Below are 25418 nucleotides of genomic sequence, written 5' to 3' on the forward strand. Positions count from 1 at the left end.
CAAAAATATACAAAAGCCTTTTAAAAACAGCAATTATCTTATTTTGAAAGGAAAAGTCTGAGCTCTAGTGTTACAAATTGAACCATTGTGTGCTCACATCTTTTCCCGACTCTCCTTTGTCTCCTTTCATGCCCTGCTTCCCTCGTAAACCCTGTAAAACATTCATGGAAAGATGATCACATAAAATAGGAAACAATACATATTTTATAACCAAATAACTGATTCTGTAGTATTAAAAATAGGATGATGTGCAAGATTTATGTTAAAAATACAAACATTTCAGCTCTAAAGTAGACGGCGTGCAGACTTACTTTGGCTCCCGGCTCTCCAGGATCTCCCTACAAAGCACACGGAGCAGAAGCAGCTCCGTCAGACTGAGTAATGTTGTACTGTCTTTTGTTGTTATATTTAAACACACTGAATTATGAGATGAAAGTAGGAAGCATAGATAAACAATGGGGTTTTGAGGAAACATCATAATTTAACCTTCATAGGAATTCCTGGCGGACCTGGTGGTCCTGCTTGGCCGGGCAACCCTGGAGCTCCATTGACTCCTGGCACACCAGGTGGTCCCTGGGGGCCCTGTAATATTAACAACATAAGTGAATGATACCTGAGCTTCCCAAAAACTCTACTTTTGAAAGACCGAGATGACTCACAGACGATCCAGGTTCTCCTTTTCGTCCAGGTACGAAATTTGCATCAGTGCCAGCTATAACATATCCAGGCTCCCCCTGATGAAAACAAAAGGAAAACATGGGCATTTATTGCTATGAGAGTAAATCTGAAAAGTACACAAATGTGGTAGACAGCTGTGTCAGGAGCTGATTTCTGAGTCATCTCTAATAGATGAGACTTACTCTTTCACCCCTCTGTCCCTTTGGACCAGTTTGTCCTGGAGGTCCCTGTGGAAGAAATCTCATAGATATAAAACTATATGAACCAGTTCATTATTTTGACACACATGACATGAAAATATCGATGAAAAGGACCAAATAGTATGTTTTTATAAAGCCTTTCTAAAGCCTGTTTTTTATTAACAGCATCACCCTGCGTAACCATAACGATGTCCCTCAGTTTTCTATTCAGTCCCATCTGCCACACTGGTTGGTGTTCACTCTGGCTTTCAGTTTATTGATTGATTTGATAATTGCGCTATCCCACAATAAATAAGTAAAAATATCCCATTTTGATTGTTTGTACTCTATTTTACACTGTCAGAGACCTCAGTGGCATGTGGAATATCCACACTCAGCCACAACAGCTTTGGACCTCCTCCTCATACTGGTAACCAGCCTGCTAACATTTTGCTGTGGGATGGCATCCCATTCCTCAACCAGGAGTTGTTGAAGATCAACCAGCGTGGTTGCGTTGCTCAGTTTAGCACAAACACCACATCCACGTTGATCCAACCAGTTTTCAGAGGAGTTCTGTGATGATCCTGGCTCTGTTTAGAGTGTTGTCATGGTTGGAGGATGGAGTTGGATCCCAGATCGTGCAGGTATGGGATCAACTCCGGCTCATCCATGTTAGGTCTGTTAATGTGTGACTGGTACACACCTGAAAGCTCAAGACCAGAGTGAAGACCAATAGGAGAATATTATAGGCAATTCTGGCACATTAGTGGGTGCAATACCCACACATTTAAACTGTGTTGCTCTTTCCACAGAAGTACAATCCCTACAAGTTACACCAGGCTGTAAAGGTGGCTAATCAGGCTTCCTAATGATGTATAACACAATACCAATTGGTATTATTGAAGGGGAGGGATAATCATGCTGGATTCTTTCCTGATTATTTCATATTAATCATATAACACATGAAACTTAATGTCTTCATTTGAATTTTGACAGATAAAATAAACTTCCTTGGTCAAATTCAAGGAAAGGTCTGATCACCAAACTGTACCAACATATTCATCCATATAAAGCTTTTCTATCATCCGCCTGGTATTTGATCTCACCGTGTCTCCTGGGACGCCTGCAGGTCCCTGAGAAAAACAAACATGGAATATTATTTTACAAATCAGTTACAGTCACTGAGAGGTTTCGCTCTTTCTAAATTTAGTTACCCGCTGGCCAGGAGAACCTGGGGGTCCCGTTCTTCCTGGTCGTCCTGGCAACCCAGGGACACCATCTGTTCCAGAAGGTCCCTGTCAAGTAATCACATTACATCTGTCCAAAAATGAAATCTAAAAACACACTCACGCAGGAAATTCACATTCAGTTATCTGTCAAACTCTGACATCAAACTACGATTCATCTATAATTTTTAATAAGTTTTACGTAACTTATTCATCTTACTTACCTGAGTCAAACACTTTGTCACATATTTAGTAATACTCTTTTTTTTTTTTATAATGAAAGCAGTTTGTTATATTTACATTGCAGCTGCATCATGAAGATTTCTCATTTTTACACCATGTTTGTATCTGTATGAGAATTAAGATTCCCAAACATTTATATGCATGTTTTCCTTTTTTCATGCACCCTTGTTACTATGACAACTGTACCTCAGTGTATTTCATGCATGTTGCATATTCAGTTCAGTGTCAGGGCAGAGTGAGACGTATGAAATGCAACCAAAATGACAGCAGATGGACAAACTGTTTATGATGAGCAGATATCATAGTTATTATTAATGATGAAGAGTATTTATGTGTGTATATACATGTGTGTGTGTGCTGATTCTTACCCTGTCTCCTTTCTCCCCTTTGGAAGATGTGAAAGGATCGTACTGTCCAGGGCTTTGCCTGAATCTCTACAATAATAAGCAACGATGTGGCTTCTTAAAAACAGTTGGGAATAAAATAAATTAAAGGCAGAGCAGAAAGAAAAGTGAAGAGACACACATACCAGACCTCCAAGACCAAAAGCATCTCCCTGAAAGACAGATTATTGAAAATAAATAATACTTTACAATAATAAGAGAATCAGTTAGTGTTTGTCAGTGAACTCACTTTTTCTCCTTTCTGGCCCTGTGAAAACATAGTTTATATGATTAAACCTGATGATATATAGACTATCAAACAATTGATGACCTGCCCTTTAGTGGTGGGAGGCTGTGATTCAGTACAAACCTTTCCACATTGGGAGGGACACGGACCCTGAGGCTTAAGCAACTCCTCTGGGTCTTCGGTTGGAGTGTCTAACTGAGCAGACTGCACGTGAAAAAGGTAAAAAAAACACATTAAGTTGGCAAACTGTCTTCATGCAGACCGAATCGGCTGAGAAGGCTCTCTTCAATTGAAGTTATGGAGATTTCATTGTGCAGGCACATCCTCTAACCGCTGCTCTGACGTCAAAATGAAGTCAAGAACAATGACGTGTGCTTTCCTGCAAGGCTATTGTGTGTGGATTTGAAAAGTGGCTGCATGCATCTTTTTAGAAGTTCATTGTACAGGGACAATTTCTGTTCAAATGATACTTCTGTGCAGAGGAATGACCCTACCAGTGAAAGCATTCGCTGACTTCTTCATGAATGTGAAAGAACTGCAAAGATTTCTCTACAATGAGACACTTCTGCTTTGATTTTTCCTCACCTCATCATGTAGTTTAAACTCGGACAGAAGTTCCTCACCGCAGATGCTCTTGATAAATTCTCTCTCGATGGATGGGAAGTCGTCAAAGGTCGGAGAGTAGAAGATATTTTTGTAGCTTGTGGGAGCTACAATTTTATTCAGCTCCTCAATGTCTGCATTGGAAACTCCGACTACCAGGACGCTGACCCCTGCAGTGCACCGGGTTGGAAATGGAAACAAAATGTACTGTGAGTTTCTAGCTTAGCAAGTAAAATCTGGCCTCATTTCAAAAGGGCGGCAATTTAATGATGATTTTAATATGTCACACAATATCATTTCACCTCCATTTTAAACAGATGGAGGTAGAACAATGATCAGAAAAGAAAAGGAAAGCGATAAACGTGCTCATCCTGCTCAGGACATAATACTGAAACAGAATACGACTTGGTCTGGTTTAAAACTTTTACTCTTACGAACAATTTACAGGCTTCTGCATGAATGATTCACATTTGTACTGACCCAAAGCACGCGCAATTCTGGAGGGTGGAATCACGTCATCCTGGGCCCTACCATCTGTAATCAGAACCAGAACATGGGCCACATCCTGCCTCATCCCCAGAGACTCCTGAAACAGTTCCTGCAGAACGTAGCTGATGCCTTTGCCTGGACACACACACACACACACACACAAAGATGATGGCTCTACACAGCTGAAAAACAGGATATATTGTGTTTTCTTTGTGTCTGGAAGACAGCTGTTAAAGGCTGTGACGTCATCAGCAAGATCTACGCGGTTTTATAGGAATTACCTGCCATCTGACAAACAGAAACTCACCTGTTTTGGTGTTGCCTCCTCCATAACGTAGCCCTCTGATCGCCCTGAGCAAAGAGTTCCTGTCTTTATAGTCACTTAGACGGATCTCGACACGAGGCTCATCGCTGTAATGAACCACGGCGATCTGAGGACAAAGCATCAAGGCATTAACACCTTTACTTTCTCGTCTAGTTTAAATGGGATGAACAGAAGTTTACTTCAGCTTTCTTTTCAATTGTGTTGTCCACCTCTACTGCTGCCATCTCTCGTTAACCACAAGCCAAATGGTGCTTTGCCTTGTTAATTACTTCCTGCCAGTGATTAACTATGATTCTAACCATTTGGTAGACAAGACCACATTGTGTCACAGCTAATGATCCCAGCTTGGGCAGGAGACTCTCTGCATGCAGACATGGTGATTTATAATAATATTACAACTGAGACCGGCATCAAACTGTGCAAACAAACTTGCAGCTCAGCTGACCTGCAGCACCTACAAGAGAACATTTTAGGGAAACATCAAACCAAGAAAAAACCCCAGAAATTTTTCACTGAGCAACTTACCTGTGTGCCTTTTGTACCAATCACAGGGAAGTAAGTGACCATTCTGAAAATGAAGTCTTTCATCTTCATGAAGTTGTTGACGCCAATGCTTGAGGACTCATCCACTAAGAATACTATATCAGCTTTAGTCCTCCCACACACTGACAAAACAAAAAAGAACGACATGAAACACAGACTATAGATATTCTATAAATCATTTTATGACCAAGGCAACATAAAGACATGCATAACTCAGTGGCCAGCATGTGTAAAATACCTGGATGTGATGAGGGAGTTGCCTTTGTGGTTGCTGTAGTTTGCTGCAGGGAGGTGACTGCAGCTGCTCTGGCTGCAGTAACTCTTGGCTGAACTGGAGGCTTTTTGGTTGTTAAAACTTTAGCTGTTGGTGCAGCAGTCGGGCGTCCAGCAGCCCGGGTGGCCGCTTGAGTGACGACAGTATTTACAATGGATGCTGTTGTTACAGGAAGGGGGGTTGGAGCTCCTGTGGTTGGCGCAAGTTCACTTGCTTTTTTCGGGTCATCCTGTCCCACTGTGATGCACAGAGCCATAACATAAATGATGACAAATAAATAAACAATTAAATAAATAAAAAAGCAAACCAATAAATAAAATATTTCTGGAGAAAAGCAGACTCACTAAAGCATCTACAAATGAGAGTACTAAATCCCCACCAAATGACACATGAAACCAAAAATACTTTGTTTCTCTGACTTTTTGGGTTGCATTGCGCTTTTATAGGTTGCACCAGTTTTTCATATTTAAATAATTTAGCTTGTGTGTGAAGCCTTTCCAAATGGTTCTATCAAAACTTATTCCAATTCAGTGTTTATTCCAATAAATAAATATAATGTTCTGAAAGGTTATCAGTCACATAAAACATGAAACATCCGCACCATACAACTTTTTTTATAACAGAGAAAAATAATAAGTAATTGGTACTCTGGCAATGTCATGACTAATATAATATAGAAAAATTGAGAAAAGGATTATACAGTAGAGATGCACATCACACTGTTTTGCCAGTGTGTGGTATATATATATATATATATATATATATATATATATATATATATATATATATATATATATATATATATATGGTCATGAGCTGTGGGTCGTGACCGAAAGAACGAGATCTCGTATACAGGCGGCTGAAATGAGTTTCCTCCGCAGGGTGGCCGGGCTCTCCCTTAGAGATAGGGTGAGGAGCTCAGTCATCCGGGAGGGGCTCAGAGTAGAGCCGCTGCTCCTTCGCATCGAGAGGAACCAGTTGAGGTGGCTCGGGCATCTGGTCAGGATGCCTCCTGGACGCCTCCCTGGTGAGGTGTTCCAGGCACGTCCCTCGGGGAGGAGACCCCGGGGAAGACCCAGGACATGCTGGAGGGATTACATCTCTCGGCTGGCCTGGGAACGCCTCGGGATCCCCCCCGCAGAGTTGGCAAATGTGGCTGGGGAGAGGGAAGTCTGGGCTTCCCTGCTTAGGCTGCTGCTCCCGCAACCCGACCCCGGATAAGCGGCAGAAGATGGATGGATGGATATATATATATATATATATATATATATATATATATATATATATATATATATATATATATATATATATATATATATATATATATATATATATATATGTATACATATATATATATATATATATATATATATATATATATATGTATATATATATATATATATATATATATATATATATATATATATATATATATGTATATATATATATGTATGTATATATATATATATATATATATATATATATATATATATATATATATACATATATATATATAAAATGTATACAAATATTAGTGTGTTCTCATTTTCAACTCTAGTTGAATATGTCGACATATTCTTATGTGTTAATTTAGATATGAGCGACTAAGTGTCAGATTCTTTTAGGTGGCAGATAAGCTACATTTTGTAAAAACAAGAGTACAACAAAACAATAATGTCACACAGATTAATGATTTATATAAACATGAAGTAGAACGGATGAGCTCAGGTGTAAATATACTGTGTGTGATTATTCAGTGCATTGTGGAACTCCAGATAGAGATCACAGATGAGCAAATCTTACATATCCTCTGATATATGGTGCTTATTGGCCCCTCTACTTCTCCATACAAAGGCCTGATGGTGAAAATGTAGGTTCTGCCATACAGGAGATCACCAATCTTAAAAGAAGAGAAGCCAGGACCCAGGGTCTCTGTTTTTGTCTCCAACACTGAAAACAAAATATAAAAAAGAAAAGAAAGGCAGCAACATCTTAGATACATATCTCATAAAAAGTAGAAATGATAAAGTTTCTGACATTTAGTGATTATATTAATAAAGATGCTGGATACTACAACTGGTTCCCTTAACAATACAGCCCTGCTTATGCTGACTATGTAGAATGTGAAATACATTTAATTAGTTCAAATAAATATATAATTTCCCATCCATGACTGCTTTCAGTAAAACCAGAACATTGCACAGCTTATTATGTTTCGTCATATCATTTACTCCATATAGTGATTTAACTCGTGGGACTAACCAACATTTGCATGAATGCTAATACGATGCTAATTTAAAGACCTGCTGTGCTCCACCTACCCGAGATGTGTCTCCAGGAGAGACGATATCCAGAGACACCAGCCACGCGTGTCCAGTTCAGAACAGTGCTGCTCTCTGTTGTGTTCAGAGCAGCAAATCCCTCCACTTTTGGAAGATCCACTGAAAAACACATGAGGAAACACACCAACAAAACAGGCCATGGGCCATGTTAATGGATGCACTAAACCTTAAGAAAATAAGCAATATAACAAAATGAGGCTTAATTACTTATTTCAGCAAACAGACTGTGAATGCAGAGGTCCAACTTGGTGCATCTTAATACCAACTAAGAGTAACAACAGACTCTTATGAAGCTTACAGCTTGCCTGGGACTTGCCAACATCACATAACAGCATGGATGAAGATGCTGTTATGTGATGCTCATTAGGTGCACCAATTCAATCATCTGTTGACAAAAATAGCAAACAAGCTAATCATATGGCAGCAGCTCAGTGCAATTAGGCATTCTGACATGGTCAATACAACTTGCTGAAGTTAAACTGAGCATCAGAATGACATGGATAGAGGATTTAAGAGCCTTGTACTGAAAACCATGCCAAATGAAAACATCTCTAAGTTTTACAGAGAATATCAGAGAGAGTAAAAATCTAGTGAGCAGCAGGTGTCTGGATCAAAATGTTTTACTGATGTTAGCGATCATATGACAATGATCAAACTGGTTGGAGATGATAGAAATGTAACAATAACTCAAATAACCACTAGTTATATCCAAAGTATGCAGAAGGTCTGAATGTCAGCTCTGAATAGAGCTCTATTCAGGGCTACAGTAGCAGAAGACCACAGCAGGTGCCACTTCTGTCAGCTGAGAAAAGGAAACAATTCACCCTCAAAATCACCTAAAGCAGACAAGAAAAGATAAAAACAAAGTTGCTTGGTATGATGAGTCTCCATTTAAGCTCCACATCAGTCAGAATTTGGTAAAACAAGATGGAAACAAGGATCCATCCTGTCATGGTTTAGAAGACTGGTGGTGTAATGGCCTGCCTGTGTTTCGTTGCTGACCATGTACATTGCTTTATGACCACACTGATTAAGTGTTTTTCCTGTTCTCTCCACCCCAACCAGTCGAGGCAGATGGCTGCCCTCCCTGAGCTGGGTTCTGCCAGAGGTTTTCTTCCTGTTAAAGGGGAGTTTTTTCCTTCCCACTGTCGCTTTGTGCAGCTCAGGATGGGGGATTGGATCAAATCATGACTCGATGCAATCAGTTGGTTTCTATTATTGGATATGTATGAATTGGCTTGAAATGATGTGTATGTTGATTCGTGTATGTAAAGTGCCCTGTGACAACATTGTTGTAAAGTGGTGCTATACAAATAAAGTTGAATTGAATTGAACCATCTTCTGATGGCTACTTCCAGCAAGACAAGACACCAAGTCACAAAGCTTAAATCTAATCATAGATCATCTCAAACTGGTTTCTTCAACATGACAACAAATTCTCTGTACTCCAACGGCCTCCCCAGTCTCCCCAGTCACCAGATTTCAGTCCAACAGAGCAGCATTGGGATGTGCAGCAACTGTGTGATGCTTCATGTAAATATGGAGCAAAATCTCAGAGGAATATTTCAAACTCCTTGTTGAATCGATGTCACAAAGAACTAAGGCAGCTTTGAGGAAAAATGGGTCCAATCTGGAACCAGAAAGGTGAATCTAATGAAAGTGGCTGGCGAGTGTATATAAGTATCTGACTGATACATTAGTTAGTCACAAACCTTGCTGATGGATGAAAAATTATATGTCTATTCACAGTTAGACTGTTGAGTGTGGCATGGTCAGCTGTTTCACCTTACCGTTCCCAGCTGTGTGTCATTATGTCTTTTATTTCCTCTACAGTGATTGGCTGGAGTGGCGTGCTGGGATGGACATATAGTGGAGGTGCGCAGTGCTCAGTCAGAGGTCACTGCCAACCTCTCCACCAGTTCCTTTTGGTTGTTTTTAGTTGGGAGTCTCAGGTAGTCCAGTTTTCAGTTTTTGGTCTTTGGTTTGGTCCTCTTTTGTTTAGGGTACGGCCCATTGCGTGGCTGGTTTGTGACTACTCCATTCTTTTGCATATTTTGGCTGGGGCTCCCTCCTCCTTTGGTTGCCATAGTTTCTTTAATAAACTTTTGTTAAATGTTGATTGTTGGTGGTGGTCTCTCATATATGTTATTGTTCCTATATTATGTTGTTTTATTAAAATTTGCTTACATTAATTAGCTAAATATCCTCCTGAAATTTTTTCTTGAGAATACTCATTCATTTTTTTATTTTCCATAACACTTCAGAAACTGGAGACTAACCCAGCACCCATTGGGTAGGATACATTCTGGACAGGTCTTATTGGGAATGTGTCTCATTTTATTCTGTCATAAGCAGGCAGTACTTACAAGTGCGTGCAGTGAGCAGGACTGGGCTTCCCTCCCTTTTTCCAACTACAGGGGTCACCTGGATCTTATAAGCCGAGCTCTCTCGCAGGTCATTTATTGTAAAAGTAGTGGAAGCAGCAGATACCACTCGGGAATTCTCACTTCCCCCTAGACCAGGAAACAATCAAACCCACACGCAGAGGTTATGTACGGGTTAAACAATACTGTTGTTCTCAGATATGGTTTGAGTCTTTACACATTCCCTTACCAAGGAAGGGAATCCAGGCGATTTTGTACCCAGAAACCCCTGATGTTTTCTTCCAAGACAAGGTGAAGGAATTTACTCCAATGTCCACAACTTTCACCTGCCTCACAGCCTGGATTGGCTCCGAGTCGGAGACTGCAGCTGAGAAATAACATCACGTGGTGTAGTTCCCATCGAAATCGAAACTCAGTCCTACTTTACATCATTAGGCATAGAAATAGTCTATTAAAGAAGATCTCATTAAAACCTCTGAACTGAATCAGAAACTGCACCTTTATTCACACACCCTATTATTTTACACTTCCAGTTCTCTGTAACACACACACACCCACACAGGTACACACACACACACACACACACACACTTTGAAAGTAAAAGTGATAAAATGATAGGAACCCCGCTGATTTGGACTTAGTGATATACACCACAAGAGACAGTGATGGAAGCTGTGGATAAAATAAGGAGGCTAAAATACACAATGTGTCAGTAAAAGCAACGGTTGTGAGGTTGCCGAGGCACAACATGAAGAACTTCTCTGCATGGGTGCACAACTTCACGGAGCTATTTTTATGAACAATGAATCATGATGATTCAGCATCAGCTAAGACTTCACTTCTGTACCTGTGAGCTGAGACAAGGAGATTTCTGGTCCTTCAGAGTTGCCGTACACTGCCCGGATGGTGATTGTGTAAAGAGACTGTGGGTTCAGGTCACTGATCCGGTGGGACAGAACCATGCGGTCCAAGTAGTGGGATTGTGGTCTGCTATCATCTGTATGCATGTACACAAACACACGTAACAAATGTTCCACTGGTTGGTCATAAGGAGGTGTGAGGGCTGTGGGAAAGAAGATTATAGATAAATAAAGTACCTGTGATCCAGGATAGCTTGTACTCTGTGGCTCCAACGATGGGACTCCACTCCACATCTATAGAAGTACTGGTGTATGCTGTCACTTTAAAGTTGGACACATAACCCAAAGGAGCTAAAAAAAATAGAAAAACAAAAGGGGGGTGAGGGTTTAGAGGCTAAAACTGTTTCTGCTAGAAGTGCTCATGTGAACAAACACAATCTACAATGCTCTAAAAAAACAACTAAGAAGGTTTTAATTACCAGTTTGCTTTATAATTGTGAAAATATGTGATGACAAATAAAATGTGCTAACATAACAGTCAACAAAATAAAGCCTTGATGTAACATAAAAACCTTTCTCTGCATAAAGCACAAATTCCCATTAATTGCACGTTTAGTTTTGTATGTTTTAATTCATTAATTGGCAGGTTTGGCTGTTGTTCTATAACATGTATGTTGGAACATTTCTTCTAAATTTAAGACATTTGTGCAACCTGCAGACTGATGGTGCAGTAATAGTAATAAAGCCAAATCTGTGTATTGTGTCAGTCATGTGCATGTCTGCTAAATGAACTAAACAGTTAAAAATCAGGAAAATCACCTCCTATCTTCTTTTCCAAGACATGCTTTTTCTTTGGCTAGTGCAGTCTCACTTGAGTGAGGGTGATTTGTATCTGCAGGACTTAATCTACAGCTTTCCAAACTATATTCCATACAAAGCACTGTAAGATATTTTCATATCATGTTGTGTCACAAAAACTACAGTAAATGTATCACATTGGTTTAATACGATAAGAAATAAAATAGCATGTGTTTATCAATGATGGTGATTCAAAAGATGGAAAGAAAAGAACTGAAACAAAAACTAATTATTGTTAAACTCAGTTCATACCCACTGTCCTCTATTTTATGTACTTGAATCTCAATAAGTACAACTGTATTAAAATAATGAGCATCAGTTTAAATGTCTCAGCTGATGGGATGATGATGACAGTTCAGTGTTTTCTATGCTGAAGGAGATGATAAGGAACAAACTGAAACTCTTAGTATTTACAGAAATTGACCACCTATCAACAAAGTTGCGGCTTAGATGCATTTTAACCCAGTTGGTGAAAGTTTTTTAGTAAACAAAAACTACTGAACGAAGTTTATAGCAGGCAAGAATCACATGACAGGCATAATGCATCTATGTCACATAGTGATACTGATAAGGGCCCTGCGATGGACTGGCGAGCTGTCCAGGATGTACCCTGCCTTCGCCCAAAAGCCAGCTGGGATAGGCTCCAGCTTTCCCGCAACCCTGAATTGGATTAAGCGGTTTGGAAAATGAATGAATGAATGAATGATACTGGTAAGAAAAGGAGGCAAAGTCTGGACGGCAACTGAGGAGTTTAAGGCAGATCAGTAAGCGTCTACTGTGAGAAAAGAAAATCTGTGTTTGATGTGGACATTGCAGATCTCTTTTGGTACACATATGAAAACAAAAAACACTGGTGGGATTGAAAAACACATATTATTCCATCTTAAATCTAATATATTCACTCCTATATTTTAGTGTGACAATTGACAAGGAAAGATGGGGCAATAGAGAGGTCAAACCACAGTACTCACAAGTCCTGAAGGTGGCAGAGATACCAGGCCCGACAGCAGATCCAAACAGCACATACAGAGTCAGGACATACTCTGTATCATGGACTACGTTCTTCAGCTGGTACTCTGTGGTGCTGCTGTTTAGAGCCAGCTGCCTCGGACGATCCTGACCAACAAACTCTGAAAGCATCAGATCATCTGAATCAGCTTTGTCCCCTGAGACTTTCTACTCATTCAGTTAGCATCAGAGGCTGCTCCTAAGCAAATAACATCCTCCTCCGCTTTTAAAAATGTTAGTATTTCACCACCAGCTGCAGGCAGGTTGCCTTGCTTGAAGCGTATGTTTTAGAAGCATTGCCTTTTCAAAAGATCTCACCAGACTCTCACAGGAAGCACTAGAATTATCCACCTCATGCTATTCCCACTACACCAATGACATTATGTAGCTATGTGGTGGAGCTTATGGATGTGTTATAAATATTTTATGATTGTAGAAGTACTGAATCTTATCACCATGCAGTAGGGACAACATCATGTAGTATTTGGGAAAGCTTAAAGGCATGCAAATGTAAAAGTAAACCACCTGGGGTTGGCCCCCATGCCAGCCTGTATCCTGTGGCCCCTGGGACACTGTTCCACGAAACAACGGCTGTACTGGTGCTCACAGCAGATACCTTCAGCGTTTGAACAGCACTACTTTCCACTGACAAGAGATAAACACAAAGGGTTGTTATGCATTTACTTTGTTTTAGATGTCAGCACCTAATTAAAAGAACATCATCTCTGTTTTTTTTTTTTTTTATTTTTGCTTGTATAGATATGGTTGTTTGGTAACATTAACAATTTACAGCGAGTCTCAGCCTGATGTTCCTGTCACAAAAAACACAGGTATGCGGTTCTTCTTCTGCTGTGGTGCAGAATAATGTGACAGCTTGTAACTACAACTACATCTGAAATGCAATAAATAAATAAACAAACAAACATTTGGGGTTTTTAAGCGTCCCTGATCACATTCTCATTTGTAAAAACAGAAGATAACAGATATTAAATGGTGTGACAGTCAAATTAGGTGGCCTGATTCTTCAATGCTGCAGCTGCGGATGCCTTTATTATTGCTCTTCTGTGTGTTACTTACATGTCTTGATTTTGGTAGTGGTGACAGGCCCCTCGATGTCTCCAAAGATGGGGTTGATGGTGACAGTGTACTCAGAGCCAGGGTGGAGGCCCTGGATCATGTAGAAATTAAATGTGTCTCCAAGGTTTATGTTTTCAATATGGCCATCTGCAGCAAATAGAGATGCACATGAGCAGAAAATCGTCTCTTTTTATTCCAGATAAACTCCAGGGGTAACATGATACTTTATAACTCTGTTATCAGTATTATTAGTTGACCACGGTACCTTGGGACGCCCATGTCAAACGGTATCCTGTGGCACCCCTGACTGACGCCCACCTTGCTTGGACAGTGTCTGTCGTGGCGTTCTGAACGAGGAACTGCTGAACTGGAACTAACTTTACTATTAAAGACATCACATGTCAAACAAATCCACAAACATAATGTCAATGTTTAATTTTCAATTCATTACTTTTACACAAAATACGTGCAAAAATGAACATGGGTTTAATTTGGTTTGCAAAAATGATGCATAAAATTTAAGAAACTATTTAATTTAAGTTAAATAAACTCAGAGAGGTTTCGATTGATATTTGTGGGGTGATTTTATTTTGGAACAATACCTCCCTACTGTGGAAATACTGTGGTACTACACAACTTTCTTGTGACGTATTTTTGCCATAATCATATTGACATTTTCTAACCAAAAGTGTGACATACCACACATAAAATGATACTTGAATTATTTCTTTACCATTTATATGAACTGAAATAATGAACATACATGTCTTGCCCACTAATGAAACCGGTTCACTTGGTCCTTGGGGATAAACAGCATAGATACTGATGGTGTACTTCTTATCTTCCCCCAGGCTGTCAATCACATGGGATGAGGTGTCTCCAGGAAGCAGCTGCTCATAAATTAATCCTGGTCTGCTAGCTGCAAAACAGTCATAAATCCAGATGCATCAGTGTTGCAAAAAGACCAAACTTTTTGCTGCACTACAAAATTATCTGCATCAAAAGATATAAAAAATATTAGCTCATTGTGTCTATTATATTGAGGCACTGCTTCCTGCAGAACCAAGGTCGTTTTCATGCAGGCGTGCAATATGATAAACAAGGTTAGTGATGAATGTCAGCATACATCTTGGGATGAAGATCTTGAATCCGTTCAGCTTCCCCAGAGGAGGAGTCCAGCCAAGTCGTAGAGAGAACAGGCCTTCCTCAATGACACGGAAGTTTGACACTTTGGGCAAAGGAGCTAAAAGACAGAAAGTTGTTTATTGACATCAAAAATCAGATATGCATGCATATTTTATAGCTGCATATTCAAATAGGTGCGTAAGCATGCACTGAAGTGTGGCACCCACTTGTCTTCACTGTGACTGTTGCAGAGTCGCCTATGAGGCTTGGGTAGATAGCATAGAGGGTGAGGGAATAGTCTGTCTTAGGACTCAGTTGTGTCACCATGACTGTGCTCACATCTGCTTTCAGATCCATCTGTTACACACAGAAACCAGCAGGGGGGGAAAAAAAAGCTTAGGATGTGTTTGTGTGAGACAGACTGAGCAACAGAGAAGGATGGGCAGAGTAAGATCAAGAGAAAAAAGTCTGAGAAGAAGGGAAAAAATAGGCTGAGGCAGTGCAATGACCAGAGATACACACCTGCAGAGTCTGCATGAATATGAATGATCATATTCTAACTCTGTAAACCGCAGGTCTCTTTATAGTTTCCATACATCTTCTCCTTATCCTTACACTTAAATGTCTTTTGGTGACATGCAGTAATTTAAAAATGTATCTACAAACTAAAATATCCCTCTTTTGGAAAACATGTCTGCAATGATACACATAGATCTGCATGTATATTGTCAATCCATGACTCATGTTGATAGCATCAGTTCAACGTTGCAGCAGAGTTTGGAGTGAATGACTCACTGCATTTCACTTCAGCACATTTCTGGAGACCTGCTGTTGTTGGTGCTCCACTGAGATGACAGTAATAATAACTTATACGGTCAATGCGCACAGATATGGTTTGTTTTGAGGAGAAATTCAATTGATGACCGCTGATTTCCTCAGCACTCATATTCAGTCCATAGCTGGTCTATTTAAAAGTGTTTTTGTTGTTATTAGAATAGATGAAATAAGGGACCCTCAGTCCTGGTCTTCATCCTGCAGGTTTTCCAAGTGTCCCTGCTGCAACACACCTGATTCAAATCGACATGTAATTAGCAGACTTGTATAGCACTTGTCTGAGTCTGAGTCAGGTGTGTTGCAGCAGGGACACTCGGAAAGCCTGCAGGACCTGGATTAAAGTATTTCAGCCATGAAATTATTAACCAGCAAGAAAACAGTGGCGATACCCATGTGTTTTACCTCTCCAACTTCCACACTGAAACAACCACCTTGCTGAAAATCCCCTACCTGTCTCTGCTGCAAGGAAAGGAGGTGTCCCTTTGAGTTGAGAGGGGTGACCAGGAGACGGTACCCAGTGACATCCCCTGTGGCCTGGCTCCATGTAAGCCTGAGGGAGCTGTGGGCTAACTCACTCACTTGAAGGTCTCTGGGACCCACTACAAGCTCTTTAGCTGTGATTGGGAGCAAATACACACAAAGAGAGAGAGCGATAACACAGATGAAGAAATCGGGAGCACAGAGTATTCCAGCTGGTATTATAACTTACTTGGCTGGGAGGTTTTCACAGGACGGGGTGGCTCAGAAGCAGTGAAGCACACTCTGCGGGACAGCTTAGGAAGGACGGTTTCCAGGAGAGAAAAGTCATTGCATAACAACAGATGCTCCTCAGATGGCTCCGAGACAATATCTCTCAGCTCCGACTCATCAGCTCCCCTAACACCTGGAAACACAAGAAGAAAATACAAAGAAATGTGAGAAAACAGCAAAGCAACTGTATTCTTTACATCTATTGATATACATACCAGATGCATACAAAAGTTGTGTTTTCACTTGATTTATGACCCTTATGGACAAGTGAACAGGTTTTGTTTAGATCAGGGGTCACCAACTCCAGTCCTCAAGGGCTACTATCCTGCAGGTTTTAGTGTTTCCTTGGTTGATTCGAATGAAAAGGTTTTTCTAAGAACATCTTGTCATCTTCTGCACCTGCCTGGTAATGAGCCATTTATTGGGTCTGGTGTGTTACAGAGGGGAAACACTAAAACCTGCAGGATGGTGGCCCTCGAAGACCAGAGTTACAGTGAAATTATAGAGAGCACCACCAGGGGGAGCTGCTGCATTGTAAGTGATCCAGTATGAGATCAGGAATATGTGCATAAACCCATGCAAAAGCTTTTCAGAAAAAAACTATTTATGACCAGCATTGTTGTTTCTTAAAGTTTTATATAGGAGATGCAAAAGAGTTCATTCATAGTTAACAGTTTGGTTTTTGCAGATGGACAAGATGTAAGATGTGTGTGTGTGCGTTTATTAACTACTTTTACAGAGCATACAGGAATACACATGTATGTTTGCATTTACACATCATACTGGTTTTACAGTCGTGGACAAGGAGCAGGTGAAGCTTCTCTGCTGTTGTGATGAATGAGTGGAGAGGGCCTCAGTGTCAGAGGTGCAGATGGGGCACACTGAATCGCCTTATGAAAAATAGCTGCGATTAGCGCACCATCGTCTAATGAGCAGTAATTACTGCACCACCGCTGCCTGAGAGAAATAAGTTGTTGGCTTGTGCGGTTTTAATTGTCTCTAGGAGAAAGAGGGTAAGTTATGTGCAAGCACACTCGCGGGTAAGCAGTAGCAGGAAGGAAGCTGTTTTGTAACGGCATCTAAAAGAGCTGCATTAATCATCTGTTTTTACAAATATTTGCAAATACATGCTTTGCCTGAATGCATTCCTATACTTTCCACATGCACACAAAAACCCACACTGAATCCATGAATCCAAAATTACAGGACATGAATTTCTGACTACAAACACTGCAGATAAGCCAGCAGAGCTCGGATAAAAATCTGAGAGGCTGCTGCAGTGGGGATGTTGACGGAATTCACAATTGTAACGTCCAGACTCACCTACTGCAAAGAGTGTAATTCCATTATCAGCAACTGTTGTGGCTGCAAGATCAACCGGATCGTCTGAACGTCCATTTGTGATCAAAACTGCAATCTGCATAACAACAACACAGAGAATTTAATGTGTAGAAATAACAACACATATAGGTGTTATTCATGGATTAACTTCATGTCAAGACAGTGTTACATTGGACAATAACAACAGTTTGCTGTAGCATTAAGAGGCTCTTCATGTGGATAAAAATATGCATAATAAGGAGTCATTCTTGTGATAGTAGCTCTGTTTCTGCCTCAGACTTGAATGTGCATGAAGTTAAGCTTCTGTTCACCTTCCCAACATTTGTTTTGGTTTTGACCCGCACAATGATTTACCTTTTAATCAAACTAAATAAATAAAACTCAAAGACAAATAAGAATTCAAGCAGAGATTAATCATTTATTCTTTAATGAAAACTTACTAAGTTCATTCAAAGTTCAGCCCTCAGTCAATGGATAAGGGGAGTAATTGGCATCAGCATGAGAATTTTTGCTGCTGATTTGCATGTGCTCAGGCCGTACACTTCAATATATCAGTATAATCCTTTGTTCTCTGCCTTTCCACATCAAGTGTGCTGCTGCAAGATGATTCACACACTCACAGTCAGATGACCGGAATGCTAACCAGGTACGTTGTACTGAGATGACAGTGCAGCGTCAGACTGTCATAGAAAAGGTGCTGATGGAAAAGTGAAACTCTGTCGAGGAAAGTGTGTTTTCGTATTAGATAATCCATTTCTGTGACAAGTTTAGTTCAGTTGCTGACAACAGGATCACATTTAGGTCACAGAAAAAACAGAGCAGGGCTTTTATGTCCGTTCACTGTGGGTGATTAACAGATTGGTTAATGTTTGCAACTACTGTCATCTAACCGAGCAGGATCAGAGCTGGAAAATGACTTGTCTTTTTTCCTTAAAGGTGGAGTATGTAGGATCTTCAATATTTTTAAAATAAATTAACTAAAAAATAATTACAATCATAATTAGATAGTTTTTTTTTAAACATGTAGGTTCCAGTCTGTCCATATTTGATATGTTATTAAATTACAAGTTTGATTAATGACAAATGACAAAAAGCACTTTTTTTACTGGTAGGCAAACATTTAAGAAGGGTCTTTGTCATTAATTAAACTTGTAAGTTAATAACACATCAAATATGGACAGACTGGAACCTACATGTTTAAAAAAAAAAAACTATCTAATTATGATTGTAGTTATTTTTTTAGTTAATTTATTTTGAAAATATTGAAAATCTTACATACTCTACCTTTAAGTTAAACAGAAAAATGCAGGGTAGAAGTTAAAGAAAACAGATAAATCTGTTGCCAATGGCTGACATGATCAGCTTTTATTCCCAGCGCATAACAAGACAGTTTAATCAGATTTACAGTTGTGTGGAAATGGTAAACCACTTTGTTTAGTTTGTTTATTCCACAGTGCCATGTGAATACAAATACACACTCCTGACTAGTCATTTCTCTTTACGCAGGGCCAGAATAGAAAGCGCGTGTTTGCGGAGAGGGTTGTAATCCCAAATCAATCATTTTTTGCCTGCTTCTGTTTCAGCATATTGTCAAACATTTAATCAGACGAAAGCTCTTGAGTTTTCAGTGTGTACATCAAATGTTTGAGACAATACGAAACATAATCACAGACGGAGGCAGGTTTGTCCTGCTTTGGCGGATGCGGTTATATATCTCTGGTTGATGTGTCGTACCTTTGGGGCAAAATCCCGACTGATGACAGGGCTGAACACAGAATCAACAAGGAACTGGAGGGCACGGCCCGTCCTCCTGGATCCCCCCTCATACGGGAGGTCTCTGGTGGCTCTGAGAATCTCTTCGAGTGAACTGTAATCTGTCAGAGCTACACGCATCCTACAAAAAAAGGTTTGTAGAAATTATGAAATAGCAAATATAAATGTGTTATGTGTGTGCAGAACTTGTTGACATGGCTCAGATTGACTCTGAAAAAGTCGAGGATAAGCTCGGATAAGGTGTGCCAAGCTCATGCTTGACTACCTTGGAACATCTGCAAAGACAGTGACTCCAAAGCGAACCCCTTCAGCTCCCAGCACATTGTCCTGAAAGGAGGAGATGATTGCTGAGATGAAGTCCTTGACTCTGGAAAAGCTGGTCTGACCCACGCTCCATGACTCATCCACCAGAAACACGATGTCTGCCTGCACCACCGTCCTGCAAGCTGAGAAAAAGTAAAGAATTCCTGATAGGGGGAGTAAAAATGCACCAAGGAGGGAAGAGCAGTCAGTCTGAAACTTATTCCATCAGAAACAAATCAAGATAAAATTTAAACTTGTTCTTTTACACTTAATGTTCAATAGATGAGCCAGAAATACGAGGAAAATCCTTAACTTGGGAGATGCTGTATTCCCACACTGGCCACCAGATGACAGTCTTGTTCCACCACATTGAAAATCTTTTCATTTGCTTCTGACATGCAGCCAGAGCGCCACACAAATCCCCATGAATTTTTAATGAGACACAATTGAGCCAAAGAGACTATCAATATTCTGAGCACTAAAGCAATAAAAAAACTTTCGCACGGCGAAGAGAAACGCAGAGAATAATAAGGTAAACATACCCAAAATCAGGGTCAGATGCATTGCCTAGGCAAACAAATGCCTTTAACATACTGAGCTTAAAGATATTTACATGTTTTTTCTTCTTTTTTTTTTTTTAAAACGTGAAACAAAACAGCAAGACGTTCGCACCCACTTAAACACAATGGACATGTACACGCACACACACGCACGCACACATGATCTGCTGCGTCTGCAAAGACCCTCCGAGTCAATATTCTGGCATTACATATGCAATAAAGCAAAGTGACGACAGCATTGATTAGGCTGGTGAATAAAAGATAGGCTCTGCTGATTGTTCTGTAAGTGATAAGTGATTCTCTGCTGTCCTCTATTTCATTACAGAGCTTGCTCTCCTCTATTATCTCGCCTTCTTGCTTTGGCTGCAATCCCAGGATCCACTGAGGCTGACATATGTCTGCAGCCCGTGGCGACCTAACATTATGTTCTCCCTCACACAACTATACATCTTAGAAAGGGAGCAAAACACCACTTGGAATCCCATTTTGGAGATCTTTCTCATGCTGTGCTACTGTATCAGCTCCGCCTCTTTCTATTCAGAAATAGTACATCTGCTTGTGATGAGTTACAAGCGATCACTGTAATTTTGAAATATGCCACAGTATTCGCCCTTACCTTGATGAGTTGAGAGCTAGTCTGTCTCCTAAAAGCACAGGAAGATATTCTATTCTGTGAAATTCCTTTTAAACGCCTCAGATTTCTGTAAAAACACAGAATAACCTGAGTGAGGGAGCAGCTGGAGGCTTGTGTCTGACAGACAGACACAGACTGGGGGTGCAAAACAAGATCAATTATCAAGAAGTTTGTCTGTCTGGGCTGCCAGGCAAGTTCGACATGCCAAGGATAAGGACACAACACATGCTGAGAGATTAGGAATGGTTTTCTTGAAGGTTATCTGTGCTGATATCTCAAAGGTTGTAACACCACTGTGTTGGACCACCATTGATTTACGCATTAGATGTAGCTCAGTGGCTTCAGCATATGCTGCAAAAAACTGTGCCAAGAAAGAAACACCCTTTAATGATGCACTACTGCAACCGGCATGAGCAAGATCAAGCCAAAAGATTTAAACTTTCACAGTGCACATGTGTTTGAAAAAAATCAAAAGGCCAACGAGGTTAGAATAAATGTATAAGTTCCTTTACAAGTCTGCAAGTGGAGCACAAACCTCATGTTTAAGACAGAAATACTAAGTCATAAAAGTAAAAATACTGACAATGCTTGTGTTATAACCGGACTATCGCTGCCAAGAAGCTGTTTTCAGTGCCATGACCCAACCGCTTCTGGTTCAAATACTCATCATGACTTCTTTGAATTTGATGGAGATTGTGCAGCTAAAATTAAAAGCATTTAAAAGCCCTGCAGTCTGAGACTTAAACCGATACTAAGTCCAGTAAATATGCACTTGTTGTTTCTGAACACTGGCTGCATATGTTTGGTGCCTGTGCAACTGTTTCATCATCCAAAAGCAGGAAATCTAACCCTTTCTATTACATGCAGGTTCTATTTGAAATTTTAATCCACAAAGGGATGCTTGCAACCTTGTTTTTCTTGAATGATTACTTCTGATAAGACATAAATAGGCAATTCAACTTGCTGGCTTTTCCAATTACAGCTGTGTAGTTTTCAGTTGCAAGCTGTGTGTAGCCTGCATCTTGTAAATCAAACAAAGCAATGACTATCGCCCTTATCACACATATAGTTACTGTAAAAAAAAAAAAGCACTATCCATCTTCTGAATTTGTAAGACTTCATCTAACCACATGTTTCAAACTCCAGCCCTCGAAGGCCAGTATCCTGCAGCTCTTTGTTGTCTAATGATTGAACAGGTTGACAAAAAGCTGTTGGATCCATTTGACCTGAATCAGGTATGTTGGTGCAGAGAAACAACAAAAACCTGCCAGACACTGGCCCTCGAGGATTGGAGTTTTACACCCCGTATTCTTAACTAATCTTTCTAATGACTTGTTTTACTTTAATGCTTAAATCGTCCTGTTAAAAGGGGTGTAACAACACACTGATCTATAGTGATACACTAACAAGTCAGCAGCATGAAAACATTGATATTAACGCTGATATTAAAGTGCCTAAAAGCAGAATTGAACCAATTAACGTAACTGAATGAAACATGTTATATCTTCAGACAGAGAGCGTAAATCTCTTTATACTACATGAGAAACACGTGTATCTTCCATCCAGTTTTATGCACTTTAAATTAGCACAGTTTTTTTCCACATCATAAACTGAGGTTTTAACATTGTTTTCAGTTTAAGTTTATCTCTAACCATGTCTGAGTTTTTAAATTTTTCATACTTACTAAAACGTACTTAAACATCACAAAGTTCAGCCAGGGAAAATGTTGAGAATTTTTAGTTGTTCTTGGGATTTGATATAAATATTGTGTTAAATCTGCCTTTGATATTCCCTTATGACAAGAACTAATCAAAGAGTCTAACTGGAAATCATTTCGCAGAATTTGTGATCATTTAAGTGTCCTTTTGACTGACTAGGATTAAACTAATGCAGGCACAGCAGTTCAACCTGCACAAAACAAATTTAGAAACACATAAAATATCTCTTCTTTCTTTAACTTCTTTGTCTAAAAGGATACATATTTTTAAGAAGAAAGGTTTTGCAAACCTTGCTTAAACTACTAAAACCTCTGCTTGACTTCATCAGAGTTGGCCTGCAGAGATAATGTTCACATGTTGTACTACGATCTGACAGAAGTTTAGAGCTACAGCTGGATCAGTCACAAAGGAAACCCAGATTCATCCTGAAAGTGTTCAGTTTGTTTTACAACCAAGCCTAAAACCTTTTTCTATTTGTATCTTTTGCCACCTTTATCTTTTCTTTATCAATAATTGTCATGATGTGGTGGTTTGTGTTTTACCTTAGTTCAGGTTTCCTGTTTTATTTTGTAGTTTTTCCTGTTTGGTTTCCTTGTTTGTTGTTTAGCTTTATTGATTTCCTCATTGAGTTCACCTGGTCTTGTTTCAGTTCATTCCGTACACCTGTTTCTTGTTTGGTTCCCCAGTGTATTTATACCCCTCAGTTTTAGTTCTTGGTTGCTGGATCATTTTGTTGTGCTAGTTTGTTTGTTGTAGTCTCCGGAGATCCTTGGTTAAAATAAATCTACTAAAATCTGCATCCCTGTTCCCTCATCTCTGTGTTTGGGTCCACACCTTCACCTTCCTCACTACCACCCCTTGACAAATAATATATACCTACATTTAAACATCTCAACGTTTCTCACAGATGTTCCCTTTGCTATGACTCCAAATGCAAAAAAGACCTTTTTGGTGCAAAGTTGTACTAATGGTTTGTGTTTTTCAAGCACATGCCTAAAAAATCAGCTTAAACTACAGGTTTACGTACTACTAAAGGTGTTTATTTTGGGTCAGTTTTCATGCCAGCAGTATTGGCAATTGATTAGTAATTATAGTTGACAGCCAATACAAAATAACAGTAAATTATTATTAATTAAACCAATTTAAGTCAATATGTGATGGTTGTTTATCCTCGATCAGCTATTTGTGGCAAAATGATCATCAAATGACAGCTACAGTCTGTCACTGACAGGTGATGTCTCTGTTTGGGTCTCCACATTTTATTTGTCCCCAGATATTTTACTTTCTCAAGCAGACACTGGTTTTGTTCCCCTCTTCTACGACAAGCACTGAGGCAGAAGTGTACGACTACTGCTGTTCGATATAAACACCTGACAAAACCCAGAACTCCAAACAGGATCAAACCTGAAACCTGGAACATGGACGCAAGAGAAACACACTAAATGTTGGGGCGGATTAAAGTGAATTTCATTCTGTGCAACCTAATATTAGGCAGATGGTGGACTTTGTGTGTTTTAGAGATTATTTAATGAGAACAGCTGCTTGTCACGCCAGGAGAAAAAAAAAAGAGCTGACAGCTAGCCTTATAAAAACATCCAAGATCCTGCTCACTACTATCTTTCTGTTCAATGTTAATATGAAAATATTAATTAAGGATGCAATCTAATTTATTGATCACCAACTGACCACAAACCTTCAGAAAGGCTGGTGTGGATGTCTACATGGCGACATGTGAAGTACCACATGATAAATTACATTAACGGCCACAAAGGAGGATCAGCTTCCTTTATATTCTCGGGCTATTTATATCCTCCCATAATTCTGCCTGACAACTTTCCCAATCACTTTCTGCCAATCACATCCCAGGTGCAGCGAATCAAACTTTTGATTGGCTGATTGACCTTTGGGGGACATTCAATAGCACCTGAGGCTAAATTTCTGTCTCTGGGTGGATGCGTATGACAAGCTGGCAGAAAGGCTGCTGCTGCTCTAAACATGAGGCTAGCAGGTGTTTAAATGCCCTGAGTAGACGCCGTCTGGAGACAAAATGTAGCCGAGTTAGTGTCTGCATCATGGATCAATCCAGGTGAGATTTAATGATGGAGCACCTGCACACACTGTGCTTGCTGAGTTGCAGCTGAGCCTTTGACCTGAGCATCTAAGACTTCTAATTCAGATGTGTGTATAAAACTGAGACTAACACATTCATTCAGAGCTCAGACGCTGAGGATATCACAAGTCAGTGCTTAACAATTAAACAGAGAATAATATACAGTATATGGACGTTAGAGCAAATTCATAAACAGCGTGTTGGCGCGCCATTCAGGTGCATGAATGTCATTGCATACCTTCAGCTTGTGCTGTAACACTGTGATGGGAGAGAGAAAGGGACAGCAAAAAGATCCACACAGAAGAATGGCCCATGCTCTTCCTCTCCTCTTCTTCCTCCTTCAGCCACCTGCTCCTCCTCCTCCTCCTCTGCAGTTTTTTCTCTTTGCAAATCTGCCTCTTAAACTCCACTCTGCAATCATCAATTCCAGCTCCTCTTCACTCTTATCTGAAAGTACACAAGATGAGCAGAGAGGGGAAAAGTAATTAAAGGCTCTTAAAGACAAAACACATGCAGCCATTTTGCTCTTGTGCCGAAATCCCACTTTTACA

General features: G+C 39.9%; 1 protein-coding gene across 1 annotated transcript in view; it reads right to left on the minus strand.

The window, feature by feature from the left end:
- Positions 1-25181, minus strand: part of col7a1l (collagen type VII alpha 1-like) — a gene marked incomplete at both ends in the record, with an annotated part of 75507 nt that extends 50326 nt beyond the window's left edge. Inside the window, 35 exons of the mRNA XM_079263121.1 lie at positions 98-151; positions 312-338; positions 487-582; positions 660-734; positions 861-905; positions 1964-1990; positions 2072-2152; positions 2695-2760; positions 2856-2882; positions 2960-2977; positions 3080-3160; positions 3542-3729; positions 4040-4183; positions 4356-4479; positions 4899-5038; positions 5155-5427; positions 6994-7140; positions 7512-7631; positions 9899-10045; positions 10146-10283; positions 10764-10913; positions 11014-11127; positions 12606-12764; positions 13168-13287; positions 13720-13866; positions 13985-14101; positions 14483-14638; positions 14846-14962; positions 15072-15201; positions 16129-16292; positions 16388-16561; positions 17752-17845; positions 19504-19663; positions 19808-19988; positions 25106-25181. Of these exons, the coding sequence (XP_079119247.1) occupies positions 98-151; positions 312-338; positions 487-582; positions 660-734; positions 861-905; positions 1964-1990; positions 2072-2152; positions 2695-2760; positions 2856-2882; positions 2960-2977; positions 3080-3160; positions 3542-3729; positions 4040-4183; positions 4356-4479; positions 4899-5038; positions 5155-5427; positions 6994-7140; positions 7512-7631; positions 9899-10045; positions 10146-10283; positions 10764-10913; positions 11014-11127; positions 12606-12764; positions 13168-13287; positions 13720-13866; positions 13985-14101; positions 14483-14638; positions 14846-14962; positions 15072-15201; positions 16129-16292; positions 16388-16561; positions 17752-17845; positions 19504-19663; positions 19808-19988; positions 25106-25181 (4077 nt within the window). The remainder of the gene's footprint in view (positions 1-97; positions 152-311; positions 339-486; positions 583-659; positions 735-860; positions 906-1963; positions 1991-2071; positions 2153-2694; positions 2761-2855; positions 2883-2959; positions 2978-3079; positions 3161-3541; positions 3730-4039; positions 4184-4355; positions 4480-4898; positions 5039-5154; positions 5428-6993; positions 7141-7511; positions 7632-9898; positions 10046-10145; positions 10284-10763; positions 10914-11013; positions 11128-12605; positions 12765-13167; positions 13288-13719; positions 13867-13984; positions 14102-14482; positions 14639-14845; positions 14963-15071; positions 15202-16128; positions 16293-16387; positions 16562-17751; positions 17846-19503; positions 19664-19807; positions 19989-25105) is intronic.
- Positions 25182-25418: the final 237 nt, after the last annotated feature.

Source organism: Telmatherina bonti (genome assembly GCF_933228915.1).
Source record: "Telmatherina bonti genome assembly, chromosome: 23".
Lineage (NCBI taxonomy): Eukaryota > Metazoa > Chordata > Actinopteri > Atheriniformes > Telmatherinidae > Telmatherina > Telmatherina bonti.